Genomic DNA, 17,304 nt, shown 5'->3' on the forward strand with positions numbered 1-17,304 from the left:
GGGGAGAGGAGAGGAGCAGAGGTTGGTGAGAGGTGGGATGCGTTTGTGTGTGGCCAGAAAGAAACAATCAAAAACAGAAATAGGTTCTTAAATTAGGAATATCACAATCTAGGATAATATCCCGATTTCTAGCGTGCCTCTTAAAAGTGTTCAATGCTAACTATTTTAGAATGATTTATAAATATGCAACCATTCTTCAGTTAGTAGCTCGTGATGACATAAATTCAGAGATTTAACAAAAATAAAAACAATTTAATGATTTAAAATATAGTTAATTGAGGATTAAGTCATCTAGCCTTTTTTAAAAATACTTTAGGGTTATAACTAATTATAATAATAAATCATCAAATCGGTCTCTACCATATTTTATTGTCATTATTTTTCAATTCTGAGTATAGTTGGCGAGGGGTGCAGATCCCTTTTGACGACCTAAGATGTTACCTTGGCGGGCAGGTGTTGTGCAAGAGCCTCCAGACAGCTTGCCCTCAAATAACCAAGCTGAGAAGAAAGAGTGCGCAGGTTGTTTTGAACTCGTGCGTGCGCTTGCTCTTGTCCTTGCGTCATAGAGCGACCCGAGCACTGCGCGGCAGCACTGCGCCTCCTCTTGCACCCTGGACACCCCTCCTTCCTCCTCTCCGTACACCCCCCACTCACACGCTTGGTTGTTGAGAGCCCACCACCAGCACCAGCAGCAGCAGCAGCACCCCCCACCTCCTTCCCCACTGCCTGCCACCGTGTCTCGCGCTCCCTCAGCGGCTCCCACTCGCCTTTCCGCTCCGCGTTTCAGCTGAGGGGCTGCACGCGCACGTCGCGCTACTGATAGCCACTTTACACTCAGCGTGGAAAGTCAGCCTCTCTCTCCACCTCTTTCTCTATTACGCACACACATTGTCCTTCCTTGGCCAAGCTAACAGGGAGGTGTTAACTACTTTTACTTGTGGTTATCTCCGGTGCTGCGGCGCACGAGCCACTGCTCCTCTTATTTGGTGAAAAGTTTTTGGTTTGTTGTGAGGATAAAAAAAAAAGAAAGAAGTCGGAAACCGAGGAGGGTTCTAAAGAAGTGGATTTTCTCACACGGAGGTGAGTAACACTTTCTTCACCTACTTTCCGAGTTTGAAGCTGAGAAAGTTAGTGCATGCCAACAAACACGCACTTTTTGTGGAGTTTCTTCTTGTTTTGAGAGGAAATGTCGGTCGTTTTTTGGGCGGACTGCGCATTCGGGAAAGGGGAGAAAGTCGCGCCGAGTGTCCCCTTGGACTCGGACTTTTCTGCGTGTGCGTTCATGTCCGTTTATATCGCTTGGTGTGTGTGCGTGAGCGCTTGTTTGTTTGTGTTGTGTGCGCGCGCGTGCGTGGATGCACTTGTCAGGTTCCCAAACAAGATCGTGTCCTCTTCAAAACACTTGATGAGGATTATGACATGCGTGTGTGTGTGTGTGTGTGTGTGTGTGCGCGCCCACGTGCGTGTATTGTCATCACTTTACAAATAAATACTTACAATTACATATGCTGCAAATATGCACTTAAATACCTTGATAAACAATAATGGCTATATTTAACTCCTGCGTTAAAGCTGAATGTGGCAAGTGTTTTTTATTTTGTGTGTGATGACACCTGGTCCTATTTTAAGACCAAATATCAAATCATTAAATTCTCCATAGGGCCTTTTAAAAATATTAATGCTTTATGCTTATTTTTTGTCCTATGGCTTCTGACTCATTATATATGCAGTCGCACCCCCACCCCCCCACACACACACCCCAAAATTACAAATGCTTCTGCGCATTGAACTGTTTTTAATGGTGACATATGGCTTCAACATGCAGCGTGCTCTGTTTTTAATCAAGAACATTACTGGATTTTACACCACAAAAATCCAGCGACGATGGGATTACTGTTCTCATAGAACATTTTAAAATCACTTTAACGCAAATTCAGTTAAATAAAACTTTTATAGAAAGTTTAACACAAAATAATAAAAGAACAAAAAAACGTTTGTTTCAGCTATGTCTAATACAAATGCAACAAATTAATTAGAAAGAAATGGCGTCTCGCAATCATGCGCGTGCACGTGTCCACCACACACGCACATTCACAAAGGCCTCGGGAAGGGAAACACCTGTTAACTGGGAGCCACTACAATTTACACCCCCCCTCTAAACAAGCAACCCCCAGCCGGAGGAAGCCTCCCGGGGCTTCCATGGATTCGTGGCCGGGCACCGCGAGCCAAAACCGGCATCCCCAAATTCCACCTCCCGTTCCTGCGCGGCTAATTATACCGGATGAACATTTTGGGAGGATTTTAAAAGCGTCTCTCATGGATGATTAATTTCCTTGATTTACAGGATTTATGACTTTTTTGTCAATTGAAATCAAACCGGCCGCATTATAAAACTTTCAAGGGTGCCTTTTCTTTCAAAAAGTAATAGCAAAAAGGAAAAAAAGGGCAGCTGGTAGACTTTATTTTTTCTTTCTTCTTTTTCTTTCTTTCTTTTCTTTTCGTGTGTGTGAATATTCCCATTTTGTATTTCGACTTTGCCCTGCACGGAGCCTTTTCACTTGTCTGCTCTGTTTGTTCTTCAACCGCAGCATGTTTGTTAAAACAAGCAAGCGTTAACTTACTCGGAACGGAGCATACGCACCACCACAGTTGTTAAAAAAATAAATAAAATTAAAAAAAACATTTTTTTTTGGACTGGTAAATTCTTCACTGGAATATAGCCCAAAGAGAGGAACCGGAAGATGCGCTCAAAGCGATGCTTGAACGCAACACACAATCAACAGCATTACATTTTAATGTGTGAGTTAAAAAAGAAAAAGAAAAAAAAAAAGATAAACCCGCTGCGCATCAAGTGCTCATTGCTTTGATTTCGGTGATGGATGACTTGCAATTGATTTATTGATTGTCGGATCAACCAACCCTGACTTCTAACGACCATGTGAGCTTGTTTAATTTCCAACTAAATGTACTAGACTTGACGACACTTATCTTTTAAATGTGGGTAATAATTATTATGGATATGGTTCGCTAGCGCGCTACATTTTGCCTTTACTGCAACGGTTGCCGGCTTGAGGAAAAGTTTTGTTTTTTTCATTAAACTTATATACGTGAATCTATAAGAATAAATAAATGTGAACAATTTTAGCAACTGCGCTTATGCGCATTTCCATTAATTACTTATGATCATAATACACAATAATTTCCGATCATTCAATGCATTTTTAAAAACGCGTTTGTGTGGTTACAATTAAATTATGCGCTATAATCACACTTATTATTGCATAATTATAATTGCTGTAAACTATTACTGTACTGCATACTGTACTAGGCTAATATAAAAAAAACGATAATGATTTAAGTAATTAAAAAAATAAAGAAGTCTTTTTTTGTGTCTGTCATTGCATCGGGTTATTATTTCCCCATTTCCGTTTTCAACCTCATTGATTTATAGACCAACGTCTTTCTTTTAAATTAACCTGGCTTCTAGTTTGCGTGGTCTCCTTGTTTTTAAGGAGTCTTCTGCTCATTTTCAAAACAATTGTTGTAAGTCCCCTTTTTTTGTACACGCGATTAGAGTCTTGAGTGAAGCATTGGGACATACCCAATATACATATATATAATAAAATGTACGCTATATTAATGTTTAACAAACTGTTTTTAATTATTAATATTTGCATACAATAATATATCTAATATATTTTATACTTCTGGGTGCAATTTGAAAATTTTATTGATTTACGCCCATAATAGTGTCGGCCCGTCTCTCTTAATTTTTCATTCGCGCGGGAATTAAAAGAAGGGAAAAAAACCTCGAAAAGCAGCAAATGATGATTTATTTTCCAAGCCCACTTGCAGTCACTTTTTATCGCTTGTCATTGATCTCCGGGGCTCCGCGCTCTGTGCCACGAGAAGTGAACTAAAATTAATGTCCATTTCACACCTCTATCCCGGGTCGATGGCTGCTGAGTGAGAAGTTTATTTCAATTGGAATCCCAGGACATGGAACCTCCATTGATGGGGGGGCCTAAGGGGGAGGGGAGTTCGCGGGGAGATGACTTTTAGAGATCCGCATCCCCCAAAATTTGTGTACCACGGACAACCTAAATAATCCGTTTTATAATAATAATAATAATAAAAATAATAGTAATAGGCTAATCGCCTAATAATAACATATATATATATATATATTTTATATTATTTAGTATGACTAAATATTGTTAGTTGATATAGCCTACTCCATGACATACGAAATACAACATTCCATAATCACGTTTCAATAAGATCATATTTGGGAATATGTGGACGCATCATTGCGCGCATTAACCTATCATGACACGGACAGTAAATTAAGTGGAGATCGCTCAGACGCGACTTGTTTGATGACCCCCCACCACCACCACCACCACCCAGCCCCCTAGTCTATTAAGTCTTATCAATATGCACTAATTCCGCATTCTTTATTATACGCAACTTCTCGGAGAACCACCCCCTCCTCATTGCTCCTTCCCTCAGGTGTACGTTTTATTATTGTGTTAATAAACGCAGCACACGCCAGCTAATCTGACAAGCGGAGTGTAATTGAAATCAAGGCGAGCACGTGTAAATAACAAGTGTAGGAACAAACGCAACATGGAAATGCTTCTTGCTTCTACATTCGAAAACTTTGTGTTTCAATCTCTACCTTAAGCCTGATGCTTTAATTTGATAGTGATTGCAAGGAGCGCAATATTTTCCATTTTTCCCAGTGCAATTGCAGCCTGTCTGCATCTGCAAATTGCTCTTTTTTTTTTTTTGGACGCAATCTTGATATGTTCATCCGACATGAAAATCTAATTAAAAATGTTGTCTTTTTTCACTTTGCTAATATTGGCTGTCTTTTCTAACTAGTTTATTATTTGTAATTGTCCCCAAAAGAGAGTGAAAACTGCTACAAGTGTATTGTAAATCAAATTATTATCTTTATTGATGACAGGAAAGGGGAGTAGCTCGGGTTGAGTCGTTTTCTATTGGAAGGAAATCACTCCATGGAGGTGATGCACACTATGTTTAATGGTTTGATTGCATTGGAGCCGGCAGGGAATGCTAATGCAGTTGCTGGGGCTGTTCTAGGGTGAATATCACCGGCAACAAGAGAAAGTCAGACAACCAGCCTAATGAGGGGGAAGGACTTGTGTCGGATGTCGGATACTTTCTCTATCGTTGGGTGTCTCTTTCTCTCACTTTGCCCCCCCACCGCATCATCTCTCTCTCAGGTTTCTCCGTTCATTTGTCAATTACTCACACACACACATACACACACAGCACATGCAATAATCGATCGTAAGCAGTCGGAATACGTGTAGATGACTTATCATTTTTCTCCCGGACGGCAGCTGGGCATCCAGACAGGAGATGATACAAAGAGCCCGATCCTACCGCACGCACTCAAACACCTCGCTGCATGTGCTCATTTCACAGATATTATATCCACATTGCACTTGGCTGCCTTGTGATACGTAAAATGTAAAGATTTGATTCTTATTACAGAGCATCCTCCCTATATGTCTCCCTCTGAACTTTGGCCTCCACGTAAAAGAAGTCTCATTGCTAAATCATCCTTATTAACTCAGGATAATTAGAGCGAAATGTGCAAGTGTTTGCATTTCCCAGCAGTTTTGCTTTATTAGACTTAATCAGCTTGTTGTTGAAACTGGACAGTGAGCCTTCTGTCTGCCAAGCCGGCCTGTGAGATTAGTGACCCGCCGTCGTAATGTGGCAATAAAGAGTCCTCGCAGGGTGACACAGTGCCACGCACACAGTCACTCAGCGCCGCTCGTAAAGGGCAGATGGCGAGCTCACCTGTCAGTCAGCAGAGATGCCCGTGTCATCCGTCAGCTTGTCCGGGTTGTTTGCAGCGGGCGACTTGTCGCTCGGAGGCCATACTGATTTTGCTCTACAGTGACCAGGAGAAATGATTTATTTGTCACCCAACGCTTTGTGATTCGTGTCCTGTGAACTGGGTATGAATAGAAATCCTTGCCCCAGGCCCAGGCCATGACACCGTGTTTCCAAATAGCCTTTAAATCCTATTTTCTTATTGCGTGTTTATGCTGTATCACATCGGCGGGACACTGAAAAAAAGAATTTTGCACCTGCTTAGTCATATTATTTCTGCAAACAGCAAGCTGAGGCGGTGTTTTTTTTTTTTTAGGTGTGGCACGTTAACCCGCTTGGTTTGCTCAAATCTGTATTGATTTAGAGGGTGGTCATTATCCATCTTACACATTATACAGTATGCATGCCCCCTTATCAAATCCTACTGTAATATTTATGCATATGCTTCCAGATAACTGTGGCAGTTGTTGACTGAAAGTTCTAATTTGGATTTCACATAAGAGTGAGCAAAAGAGTCCAGATAAAATGGAACATAAAATTAATGCCACAAGAGCACATTACATAATTTATCGAAATACAAAAATGAGTAAGACAACAATAATTGTCAGACAAGAATGAGTCCATTTCAGTAGTATGTACTGTTGATTTGAGCATCAGCACAACATCTTCTTACGATTTGCATAAACAACTGAGACATGCACGAAAAGCCAAATCCATCCCAAAATGGAATGGCTTCATAATATGCTTGCTCCTACATCTGCTTGCCGCTGCTTGGAAATTGCGCAATAAAACTTAACCACCTCACAATGCAAGTGTCCGCATGTTTGTTTGCATATGCCATCACAAACATTTCATTGCCACTAACCAGTGCAGTGATAAAAGACAGTGTTGCTATTGAGAGTTACCAAAACAACAGATGGTGATAACTCTTGAGAAACTTGCACTGTGGGGTCAAACTCATTCTAACTGTGCTCGACAACATTCTCAAATATTGTATGCCAAAGATGACGCTTGGTTTCAAGCAACACACCTGAGAAGTGATAATTTATCAACGTCACATGTTGTTAAACTACATGCTTCTGTTAGTGCTCTTTTAATAATAAAAGAGGTTGATAGTGGACCGTAAAATGTTAATGTGTTGGATTTGTGTGGTGGTTAAAATGTAGAATGCTCTAATCGAACTGAAAGAGGAGATGCCAAGGTTCACAGGGAAGGTGAAGATCAGGCCAAGTTGTTGTCAGAGCATTTGGGAAAGGAATTCATTTTGTTCGGAGGTAGATAGAAAATTCTGCTGCATCTACAACTTCTAAAGTATCTTGAAAATGTATGTCAAAAAGAAGTTTGTTGCATTTCAAAGTCAAAACAACGTGAGTCACTTTTCTCAGCCTAAAGGAAGATATTGTTGACATCTAGTCGACACGACTTTTTAGGGCAAAAAACTTAGCTGACGTTTTTGGAAAAGTATTTGTTTGGGTGATGATCAGGTGGTTGGTGTTTATTTGAATGCAAACACAGGATAACAAAAGATCACTTGTCACTTACAACAACATTTTGTTGTAACGTTGACAAATGATGCCTCCCAATACTTAAAAAAAAAAGAACCATGCAGGCCCTGAAAAAACAGTAAATGAAGATTCGGTGTTCAGGACACTGGAAAGGGCTTGAAACAAATCAAACTTGCAATCGAGGTTGTTCTTTGGCAGAGGGGTTCCAAAGATTTGGTCTCTTGGAGAAGTAATCCTCTTGACTGACCAAAAATCATTCCACGAAAAAGGCAGATTCTGGACAGACTTAATTCATTCTGCCTTGATACTGTAGAGCTAGTGATGAGGTTTGATCATTAAAGAGAGAAGGGAAGACATGATTTCATATGGAACAGGTTTTAAAGGGCTGTACACACATAGTGACAATGGAGCTGAATTTGCTGCATTTTTCTTCCTTCTAGTCAAAAGACAGCAAAAGTTGGATTCTGGTATGTCTCTGCAAGATGAGCCTGAGTGATGAAGCTTTTCCATGTGGTGTGTTGAAATAGATTTATCCCCCCAGATCTGCTTGGAAAACAATCGTGGTCGACAATCGCAAATGTTAAACCTTTTCCTTAAATTTGATCTCAAGGTCTTATGTCTATGGCCAACAGTAACACAAAGGTTGGTCGATCCACAGACCTCATGAAACTCAGTGAAACCGAATGACAGCCAATTAGGAAGGGACCCGAAACTCGTACTGTTGTCCGACACGAATAGAGGCGCAACTGCTCGTGTGAAGTATTTATATAAAGTGCCTGAGAAGTCTTTAACCATGACATAAATGAGAAAAAGAATATCAATTTACATTGCAGATGGCTAACAGTTAGCCTTATCTTGCATTTCTTCTAATGCTACACTTTCATCAAAAACTAAAGTTCAAACAAAAACAACCCTCATACAGAAGCATACCATCGATCCATAATTATGTCAGTTAAGCATTCCAATTTCTGATAAACTCAACTAGCAAGTAACAATCTACAATTATTCTAAGGAACAATATCAATGTTTATAATCTTGGCTGTGCCACAAATATAATCTGCAATACCTCTCACGTGAGGAGTGTAATTCCCTCTTGATGAGGTTAAAGTGCATCAATGTTGACACAACAATTTTTACATTGGTAAAACAGTCACTTTAAGCACACGTTTGACACAAATTGCCTACCCCCCACCACCCCTTGAGTGTGATATCGCAGCGACAGCTGTATCTTTCTTGTACACGGTAATCAACTTATGCCAGCGTGGTAAATGTTCCCCTGTGACATTTTCTATTATAAAATGCATATAGCCGGTGTCAGACAATGAGTGGCTGATATCCCCTCAGTGGCAAATGGGATTGTAAGAGGCACTGACTGACATTATGTGTGTGCATTGCCTGTAATTGTGCTTGCATTTTGGGTCTGTAATCTGAAAATGTTGAAAATATATGTTTTAATGGGGAAGAGAATCTTTACCCTATTAAAACAAAAAGGCTCACATATTTTAGTTTAGTGGTTGGTAATTTTCAATGTTGACACTTTCCTTGTCCTGTAGTAAAATGATGCTAAAGATGAAATAATTATGTTTTGTTGTCCTCTAATCAGCACTTGTCACATTAAAGGTTGCATGTTGAGACTTCTTGTCCCACCTGACAATGATGAGCAGAGGTAGGAAAGTGATTGAGCGATGACATGAGAGTTCCTTGTTTGACTTAAGTGCCAATACTAAAATGAATTTAATGAGTGGGGCAGATATATAATCTGAGATGACAGGAGTGTGTAAGGCTCAGCCATTCTGCCCACTGCACCAGCGTGCTGTGCGTCTGCAGTAATGTAAAACATCTCACTCTCCTCTCAGCTTACCCCAGGCCTCGACACGTGTCTTCACGTTGAAGGTAGGCGAGTGTGCCAAATCCGAGTTTGGCAATCGATTGTAATGGGTTTTATGGAGAGCTGATTGATAACCATATCGCTTCTGAATCCATATCCAAGTTCTAAAGTCTTGATCTGTAGCAGTTTAGTGGCATTTGGGATGCTTAGCAAGCCATCCACCTTCAATTTGACCTTTGGGGATAAACATCTCTTAAATGTTATTTTATCGTTTCATTGGCCGCCTCTCTGCGTACGCCAGCTCGACCAATCGCACACTCTGATTTAATCCCCGGGAGGAAGAATTCTAGCCTGTTGCCACGGATGCTGGGGTCGTGAGGTCAAGTACAGCTAATTTATTCACTCAGTCAGATTTCCTCTGGCTCGTGGATGGCAGATGGTGGGGTCTGATATGATATCACCCATCTGAATCACCCAAGGGAGAAGAGAGTTAGGGAAAGGAGGGTGAGAAGGAGCAATCTGAGGAGATGAAAATTACTTGGGAAATGCAAAGGGCGAGGTCAGATAGCAAAAAATTGTCAAATTAAAAGATGGTGCAGAGTGTAGAATAGCATGGAAGTTCCTAGTATGTACTTTACTTGAACCTCATAGATTCTTATCCGATATGTGGGTGGGCGGCAAAAAATATATGTGTGCCCTTATCTTGAGACAAGTGGTTCTGGTCCAGTAAGATCTGGGAGATGGGAAGAATAAGCGGCTTAGACTGTGATCGGAGATGGCACAGGACGAGAAATAGTGCTAGGAGGATGAGAGGAGATGAGGATTCAGAGGAGGGGGTGGGGGGTGGATTGATTTGCAGAATAGAGGACAAGGAGGAGGCACTTGGTTAACTCTGGAGGGCAACAAAGAATCTGAATGGAGAGATGTGACTTATGAACTTTTTCTAAAGAGTGAGGGAATCAGGGACAAAGTACCAATTAGTAATTGGCGGCTTTATGGGATCTGACAATGGCAAGTTTCTGTGATTTTTATTCTCTCTGATACACAACACTGATGGAACAAGCAGTAGGTGGCTATAATCTAACGTTTGGGTTTTGTCTCTTCACAGTTTGACCACAGGAAGATGAGGAACCTACTGTGACAACCTTCAGCAACCATTCGGCTTTCGCAACCCTTACAACAGACTCTCCAATTAAAGGGCTTCTACTCTAGATTTAACTGGACAGAACAAATCAAAGAGAAGAGCATCCTTTCTCGAGGAAAATCTTCCCTAAACGCAGTCACTCAACTGAAGTTGATTTTAGCGCTACTGGAAAGAAATGAACTAAAACAGTAGGCCAGTTAAGCAAGTCCCCTGCTAGACTCACGACTCATTCAAGACCCTTTTCAAGGAGGCTGTGTTCCGTTTCTCTGAGGAGGAATCAGTTCCTCCTCCTCCTCCTCCTAAAATCTTCTCAGCCACTTTCATCCGTCCAGTCATGGACCTCCACAGAGCAGCGTTCAAGATGGAGAGTTCCTCCTACTTGCCAAATCCCCTGGCCTCCCCAGCCCTCATGGTCCTGGCCTCCACTGCTGAAGCTTCCCGTGATGCTTCCATTCCTTGCCAGCAGCCACGCCCATTTGGTGTCCCAGTTTCTGTTGAGAAAGATGTTCACTTGCCATTTAACAATGGTTCCTACACCTTTGCATCAATGTACCACCGCCAAGGTGCCGTCCCACCAGGTTTCCCCAACAGGGACTTCCCTCCATCCCTCCTCCACCTCCATCATCAGTTTGCTCCACCTAACCTGGACTGCTCACCAATCAGCATGCTGAATCACAGCGGTGTTGGGGCCTTCAGACCCTTTGCTTCTCCTCCAGAAGATCGAGATGGAGCACCAGGCATCTATCAGTCTGCTTTCACCCCAGCTAAGCGTCTCAAAGGCTGCCTAGATGCAGAAGCTTCCCCCCACCTCCGCTATTCTGATGCCGAGGGCAAAGAATATGACTTTGGTGGCGCCCATATCCCGCCTGGGAGCTCACCCAGCAGCGCCTTGAAGGCCGTAGAGGACAGCGGAAAGAAGATCTTTGCTGTGTCCGGCCTTCTTTCGGACCGAGAGACTTCCTCCAGCCCAGAAGACCGCATTGAGCGCTGTGAGTACACTTTTATGTGTCGTCTGTATCCTCTCATAATATACACACTGATAAGGAACAAAAGAGTTGAGGGGCAATGTGTTTGTAATCTCTAAGAAAATATACCAAAAACTCATGTAGGCAAATCCAATTCAGGTCCTTTAATTAAAAAGAGCAACTTGCAGAAGAATTTCACACACTTGCCTCACACACCCCAATAAACAATCCCATCTATGTTTCCTTGTCATCATCTTTCTTGGCTCAACCAATCCTTGGTTCACAAGGCCACAAGCTCCACTAGTCACATTAGCATTTACCAGGGGAGGGGACTATGCCATTTGGCGCCCCTTCACTCTGCATACTGTGTGCGTGTGTGTGTGTGTGTGTGTGTGTGTGTGTGAGTATGTCGGCCATGCTTCTTGCCATCAGTATTCATCATAGCTCCACCCTAGCGGCCAAATGATTTGCCCACATTCCCGAAACCTTACCGGGGTATCTGTGTGTGCAAGTGAATGTATGTGAGACTGTTTGTGTGCATGTGTGTGAATGTGAAGAAAAGAGAAGGAAGTGCTCCAGTCACGAACATTTGGAAAAGAGCTGCGATATCAAAAACCTGTATCGGATCTCAGAGGCAAATTAGCCGTGAATAATGAAAAATTATATATTGTATTGTCTTATGTTACTGTTTTATATTCACCTTTACACAGTTATCAGTTTTATTTTCATCTTTGTCTTCTTTCTAGCCGCCTTGCTAAAGTTTTAAGATGATGTGTGTTTCTGTGGGATGAATCCATGAACTAATAAATGAGAGACGAAAGCGACGAGCTGAGACTGATCCGATCAAAACAAACCATGCAAGGGAAGTAGAGATGGAAACTGGATGGCTGAAGTGTAGAGTGTTCAAATTTGAGAAAGTCTCACCTTAATGACTAGCCAGGTGAAATGGTACATAAAATCACCGGCGGACACATTATTTAAATATTTAACACATATTAGTATAATGTCGCATAATATCTGCTCATGGTACATTTCTGGAAAGCGTTACGGTTCAACATTGACAAAGGCTTTGTAAGCACTTGGAGAACGTATGATAAATAATAAAAAAAAATGGTTTCTGTGCTGTCTTATGGAACGGCTGAATCCCAATCTAATCAGGTTAAGTCTTTGCAGAAGTAGCCTCCACCTTTAGCATAGGCCTCTAATGCAATTGGATGTGTGGAGACTCTGCTCACAGCTAAGCATTATGGGTTCCCCTCCACTGGTTCTGGTCATTGAGTAGAGATGTGAAAAGACCCAACAACACTTTAGCAAAATCCCATGAGGTTTGAAACAGTAAAAGTTTTTACAGCCATGTCCATGTCCAAAAGTTCCGATCAGTAAATTTGGAATCCTTTGTAACTTTTGAAAAAAAAAGAAAAAAAAAGATCAAACGGGCATTAACTCTTTGGTAGAAACAGTCACAGTGGGCCTGAAAATAAAATACGTTAAATATGTATTACTGAAGCCTTTTGGGAACAATTACTTGATTTACACTTCTACATTCATTCCTCTATGTGATTACAGTCCAATAATCTCTCATCACTCATAATCCGAGGCGTGTGAGGAATTCTCTTTTCTTAACCAAATATTTTAATACGACAACTTGAATAGTAGTACATCGCCACGTTCTCTGCATTCGCGTCTGTCATTTCTGTGCAAAATGCTTCAAGCAACATCCGACTGCACTATGCAAAGCCTTCCCAAATCCCCCCAATGCATAGTCAGACACGACAACTGTTAAGTAAACCTGCTAACATATCAACTGCTAAACCTGCACATAAAAGCACCATCATGCCTTTGAGCAAAAGACATGACATGTTATTGCAAATTGTATTACTTTCACTATTTACATTATAATGCTTTAATACAAACCGGATTGAATCAAAAGGAGGATTCTTAAAAAAAAAAAAAGGGGGTGGAGATTTGTAAGGAATTGTATGTGATCGGAATTATTGGACTGTTGACAGCCTTGGTTTGTTTGCATTGTGCATTTGTGTATACATAGCATTGTGCAAATGCTTTGGAAGCCAGCATTTTGTCACCCTTTTATAAATTAATAACCTATGCCATTTTTTTCCTTCAAAAAACGGAACCAAATACTGGCGGCACGATGGCTGATTAGCACGTCTGCCTCCCAGTCCAGAGAACGTGAGATTGAGTCCGGGCTTTGGCCTTTCTGGGTGGAGTTTGCATGTTCCCGTGCCCGTGTGGGTTTTCTCCGGATACTCCGATTTCCTCCCACATTCCAAAAACATGCAAAGCATGTCCCAAGGTGTGATTGTGAGTGTGGATGGTTGTTCGTCTCTGTGTGCCCTGCAATTGGCTGGCAACCAGTTCGGGGTCTACCCCGCCTACTGCCCGAAGCCAGCTGGGATAGGCTCCAGCACCCCCACAACCCTTGTGAGGAATAAGCAGTTAAGAAAATGGATGGATGGAACCAAATACTGACTGCCTGAAAAGCCCATGAATAATACCAGCAAATTGGGGGAGAATTTTATACATAAGTACACAAAAAAAAATAAGCTTTTTAAGGATGATTTTGGGGGCATATTATACACGGGTGCGCGTTTGGTCAAAATATGACATTAAGAGGGTGCCAACTTTTTTTTTCCTTTGGATGTTCCATATGACTCCATCTTCCCTCGATGCCTCATTCCCAATCCAACCCGCATCTCCCTTTTCTAATGTGTGACAGCTGTGGACTGTTTGTTTGTATCTTCCGCTCACCACAAACAAGGTAAACAGATGCACACTGAACCTGACCCTGCCAAACCTTGCTCACTCAACTTTCCACTTTTTACTATCACTTGGAAAATCGGGGCTTGGGAAAGTAAGAGACAAAGAGAGACACAGAGAGAGAGGGACTATGAAACATCATGTTGAGAATTATTTTTGTATTTTCATGTTTATTGCTATGCAAAGACAGCTGAAAATACTCATGCATACCTTTATTTTGTTCTCTATGTGTCCTCTATTTTTCCCTTCCTGTGGTACACGAGAGGCTGTAAAAAAATCTGTCAAGGAGACAGAAACACTCATCCTTCCTCTTGTCTTGACAAAAATCTGTCACCCTCCACCTTGGCGGCCCTCCCCCCTCTATCTCTGCCTGTCACGGTCCAGTGGCAGGGTTAAGTTAAGTAAGAGTGTTCTAATAATTAGGACTGGGACTCGCCTGCTACCAGAGTGTGTGAGTGTGTGTGTATTTTTGTGTGTGAGTGTCTTCCTGACAGTGCTGAGCCAGATGTTAAAAGCCTTGTCCCTCTCTTGTTGCCTCCCTGTCAGTCCTCAACTGCGCGCCACACACTCGCAACTACCCACCCACACTGGCCTATTCGGGTGGCGGTCGTCACTGGTCTATTAGCCTCACTGTAAACGCTGCAGGTTCAAGAGAACAATATTTATATGTTTTTAATATTCCTTTTGAACAACCCATCTGTTTTTTAACTGTGTGGCGCATACAAGCAAGCGTAGCATAGCGAGGCATAGCGTAGCATAGCTTAGCTAGTTAGAGAGTGTGTGTTGGTTGATGGGAGATCTGTGGTCACTGTTGCAATAATGGTTTGGCTCAAGGATTAGTCCCTTCCTGTTGAGCCTTTTGTTGGCCCAGCTCCTCCATTTGAACACAGATAACTACGTGTGTATGTGTGTGCCAACACTGCTTGTGTATACATTTCATGGGCCCTAATATGTTTGACTGACATAGTTTCATCAAAGCATTGTCCATTAAAAAAAAAATTTTCCCCCTAACATTTTGGCAAAAGTGAACAAACATCATTCAAACACAGACATTACACAAACACACACACTATTGTCCCTTTAACAATAAATACAATTCAGAAGTACTGAAAAAGTTAATGATCGTCTTTTCTCAAACACTTGAGTCTGCAGTGATTCACGGTTTTCACAGATCTCATTCAGAAGACTTGGAAGATTCTTTCTTATCATTTTGTCTGCTGCATCTTTTTATTCTTGTCCATCGCTCCTCCCTCCATCTCTGTCCTTATATCCTTCTCACTTCCTCCCTACACCCCTCCCCTCTTCTCCTCCTCAGTAATCTAATCTGCAGCCAGTTTGTGGATGCAGTCTTGTGTGACAGACTCCCCCCATGTACCCTCCCTTCTTCTCTCACTTTCATGCACACCCACACACACACACTCACACACACTGTTTCCAAAAAGGCCCACTGGCTTGGCAGAGGGGCCTTACCCCTCCCGGTCCTGGTCACACCCTCTTTAATATTGAATTATTCATCAAATCTGATTGGTTCCTGCTGATGGTAGCCATGATGCGAACGAACAGTTTGTGTGTGCGAGTGACAAGAGGGCTGTGGGTTTGAGATTGTTAGTCGTCCTCACCGCACCGTCAGTTCACAAAGCTGTGGCGGCCCGTAAGCTCACACACAGATGCTTGCTCACCTCATTTATATTATTACGAGTGGTGCTAAACCACTTGCACCTGTAGCTATTGGACACCAAATTTGAAATCAGGAAATCAATATGTATATTAGTACTTGGGCTCGGCGCCATAATCAGCACTTACTATTCTCGTTCACATCATTGACCGAGTCCAGAATAAACTTGAATCGTTAACTTATTGGACTATTCCTGAAAAACACTTCTCAGTCCAACATATAAAATTGACCAAAATATTAAATAGTGCTTTATCTTCATCATAAGTTAACTTAGCCATATTCATCTATCACATTCAAACATTAGTCGAAATCTACACTGGCTTTTGAAAGATTTTCAAATAACTTACTACAAGCCCCAGGATCCCGCACCATGTCTTGGTCAACGGGACAACCAAGGATGTTGTTGAGTCTTTGGTCCCATTTTAAATCTGTCCCCGATTCTGCTTGTTTTAGCTTCGCCCTAGCAAATGTGAAGCTAGTTCGTCTCAAAGGTCCGCACGCGTTTACATTTGCAAACTTCTTTTCATCTGTTGCTAAGAAGTCCCTTTCATTTTTTTGCGCGAGAGGCTAAAAAAAAGACGTTAAAGCAGCCAATTATTCCCGCTGCTAGGATGAACTAGTTTCAGGTTCCGTGGCGTACGTCGCTTCCACGCATGTGCACTCTCCACATAGAAGGAAGACAGAACATCACATTCAAACGTTCCCCTCTGATGACATTTTGCTATGGCGCGTTATGACTGGAATGGAAAATTGTGAATCGGCATTTGTGATCAACAGTTAATCCACTACTTAACTATTTGAATGCCATTCTTTTTTCTGTTTTTTTTTTTTAAATGAAAGGGTCGTTTTTTTGTCTCATTTTCCATGTATGAAATGTCTACCAGTGTTTTGGGGAGAATTTTTAGGGTGTACGTAATTGTTACTTTTTCCCAATGCCTTTCAACTGGCATCACTTGTATGCAAATTTGGGCTATTTCTGGTCCCAATCACCCACAAATAGCTGACTGCACAGTAAATAAGGAAGTTGCCTACATAGCTATATTGGTCCATCTTCTGATCGGCTCGGTGATCGGTTATCTTTTTTTTTTTTTTTTTCGCTGACCAGTAATCGTCTCCAAAATCCTGATCATGTATATAATGTATATAAAATGTTTATAAAATCATTATATATTATTTGACCAGAAAATGCAAATAACAATTAGCATATTCAGCATAAACCTCCAAAGTCCCTTTGAAAGGTGAACAAAATCAATACCGGATGTTTTATATGCATGTGCTTGCTCATATGTTTTGCACATGAATGTAAAGTAGTAGTGCCCACTGCAAAAATGAGTCCGAATAGAAAAAGACTAGAAAAGTCTGTTTATTTCCTTATGTTTGTTAACAGGGTTTACGGAATATGCATATCCAGGACTGCTATTATTTGCTAACAGGGATTTTTTTCAAAAAATATTTTTCTCATTGAATGTAGTTTGCGATGTGATTACAATATTCCGGCATATAATACAATATTTGTGAAGATGTACAATTTGATG

At 41.5% G+C, this 17,304-nt stretch overlaps 1 protein-coding gene across 5 annotated transcripts in view; it reads left to right on the forward strand.

Moving 5' to 3' along the window:
* The first annotated feature begins 700 nt into the window (after positions 1 to 700).
* rnf220a (ring finger protein 220a) overlaps positions 701 to 17,304 on the forward strand; it is a 173,327-nt gene continuing 156,723 nt past the window's right edge. For 2 of the 5 annotated variants that reach the window (XM_077557562.1, XM_077557566.1), the window contains exons 1-2: positions 704 to 1,080; positions 10,316 to 11,340. In XM_077557562.1, coding sequence (XP_077413688.1) covers positions 10,686 to 11,340 — 655 coding nt within the window. In that variant the 5' untranslated portion in view covers positions 704 to 1,080; positions 10,316 to 10,685. Of the gene's footprint in view, positions 1,081 to 10,315; positions 11,341 to 17,304 lie in introns of all 5 variants that reach the window. The other 3 variants (XM_077557564.1, XM_077557563.1, XM_077557565.1) reach the window with 3 other exon arrangements.

This window comes from Vanacampus margaritifer, chromosome 2, assembly GCF_051991255.1.
Source record: "Vanacampus margaritifer isolate UIUO_Vmar chromosome 2, RoL_Vmar_1.0, whole genome shotgun sequence".
Lineage (NCBI taxonomy): Eukaryota > Metazoa > Chordata > Actinopteri > Syngnathiformes > Syngnathidae > Vanacampus > Vanacampus margaritifer.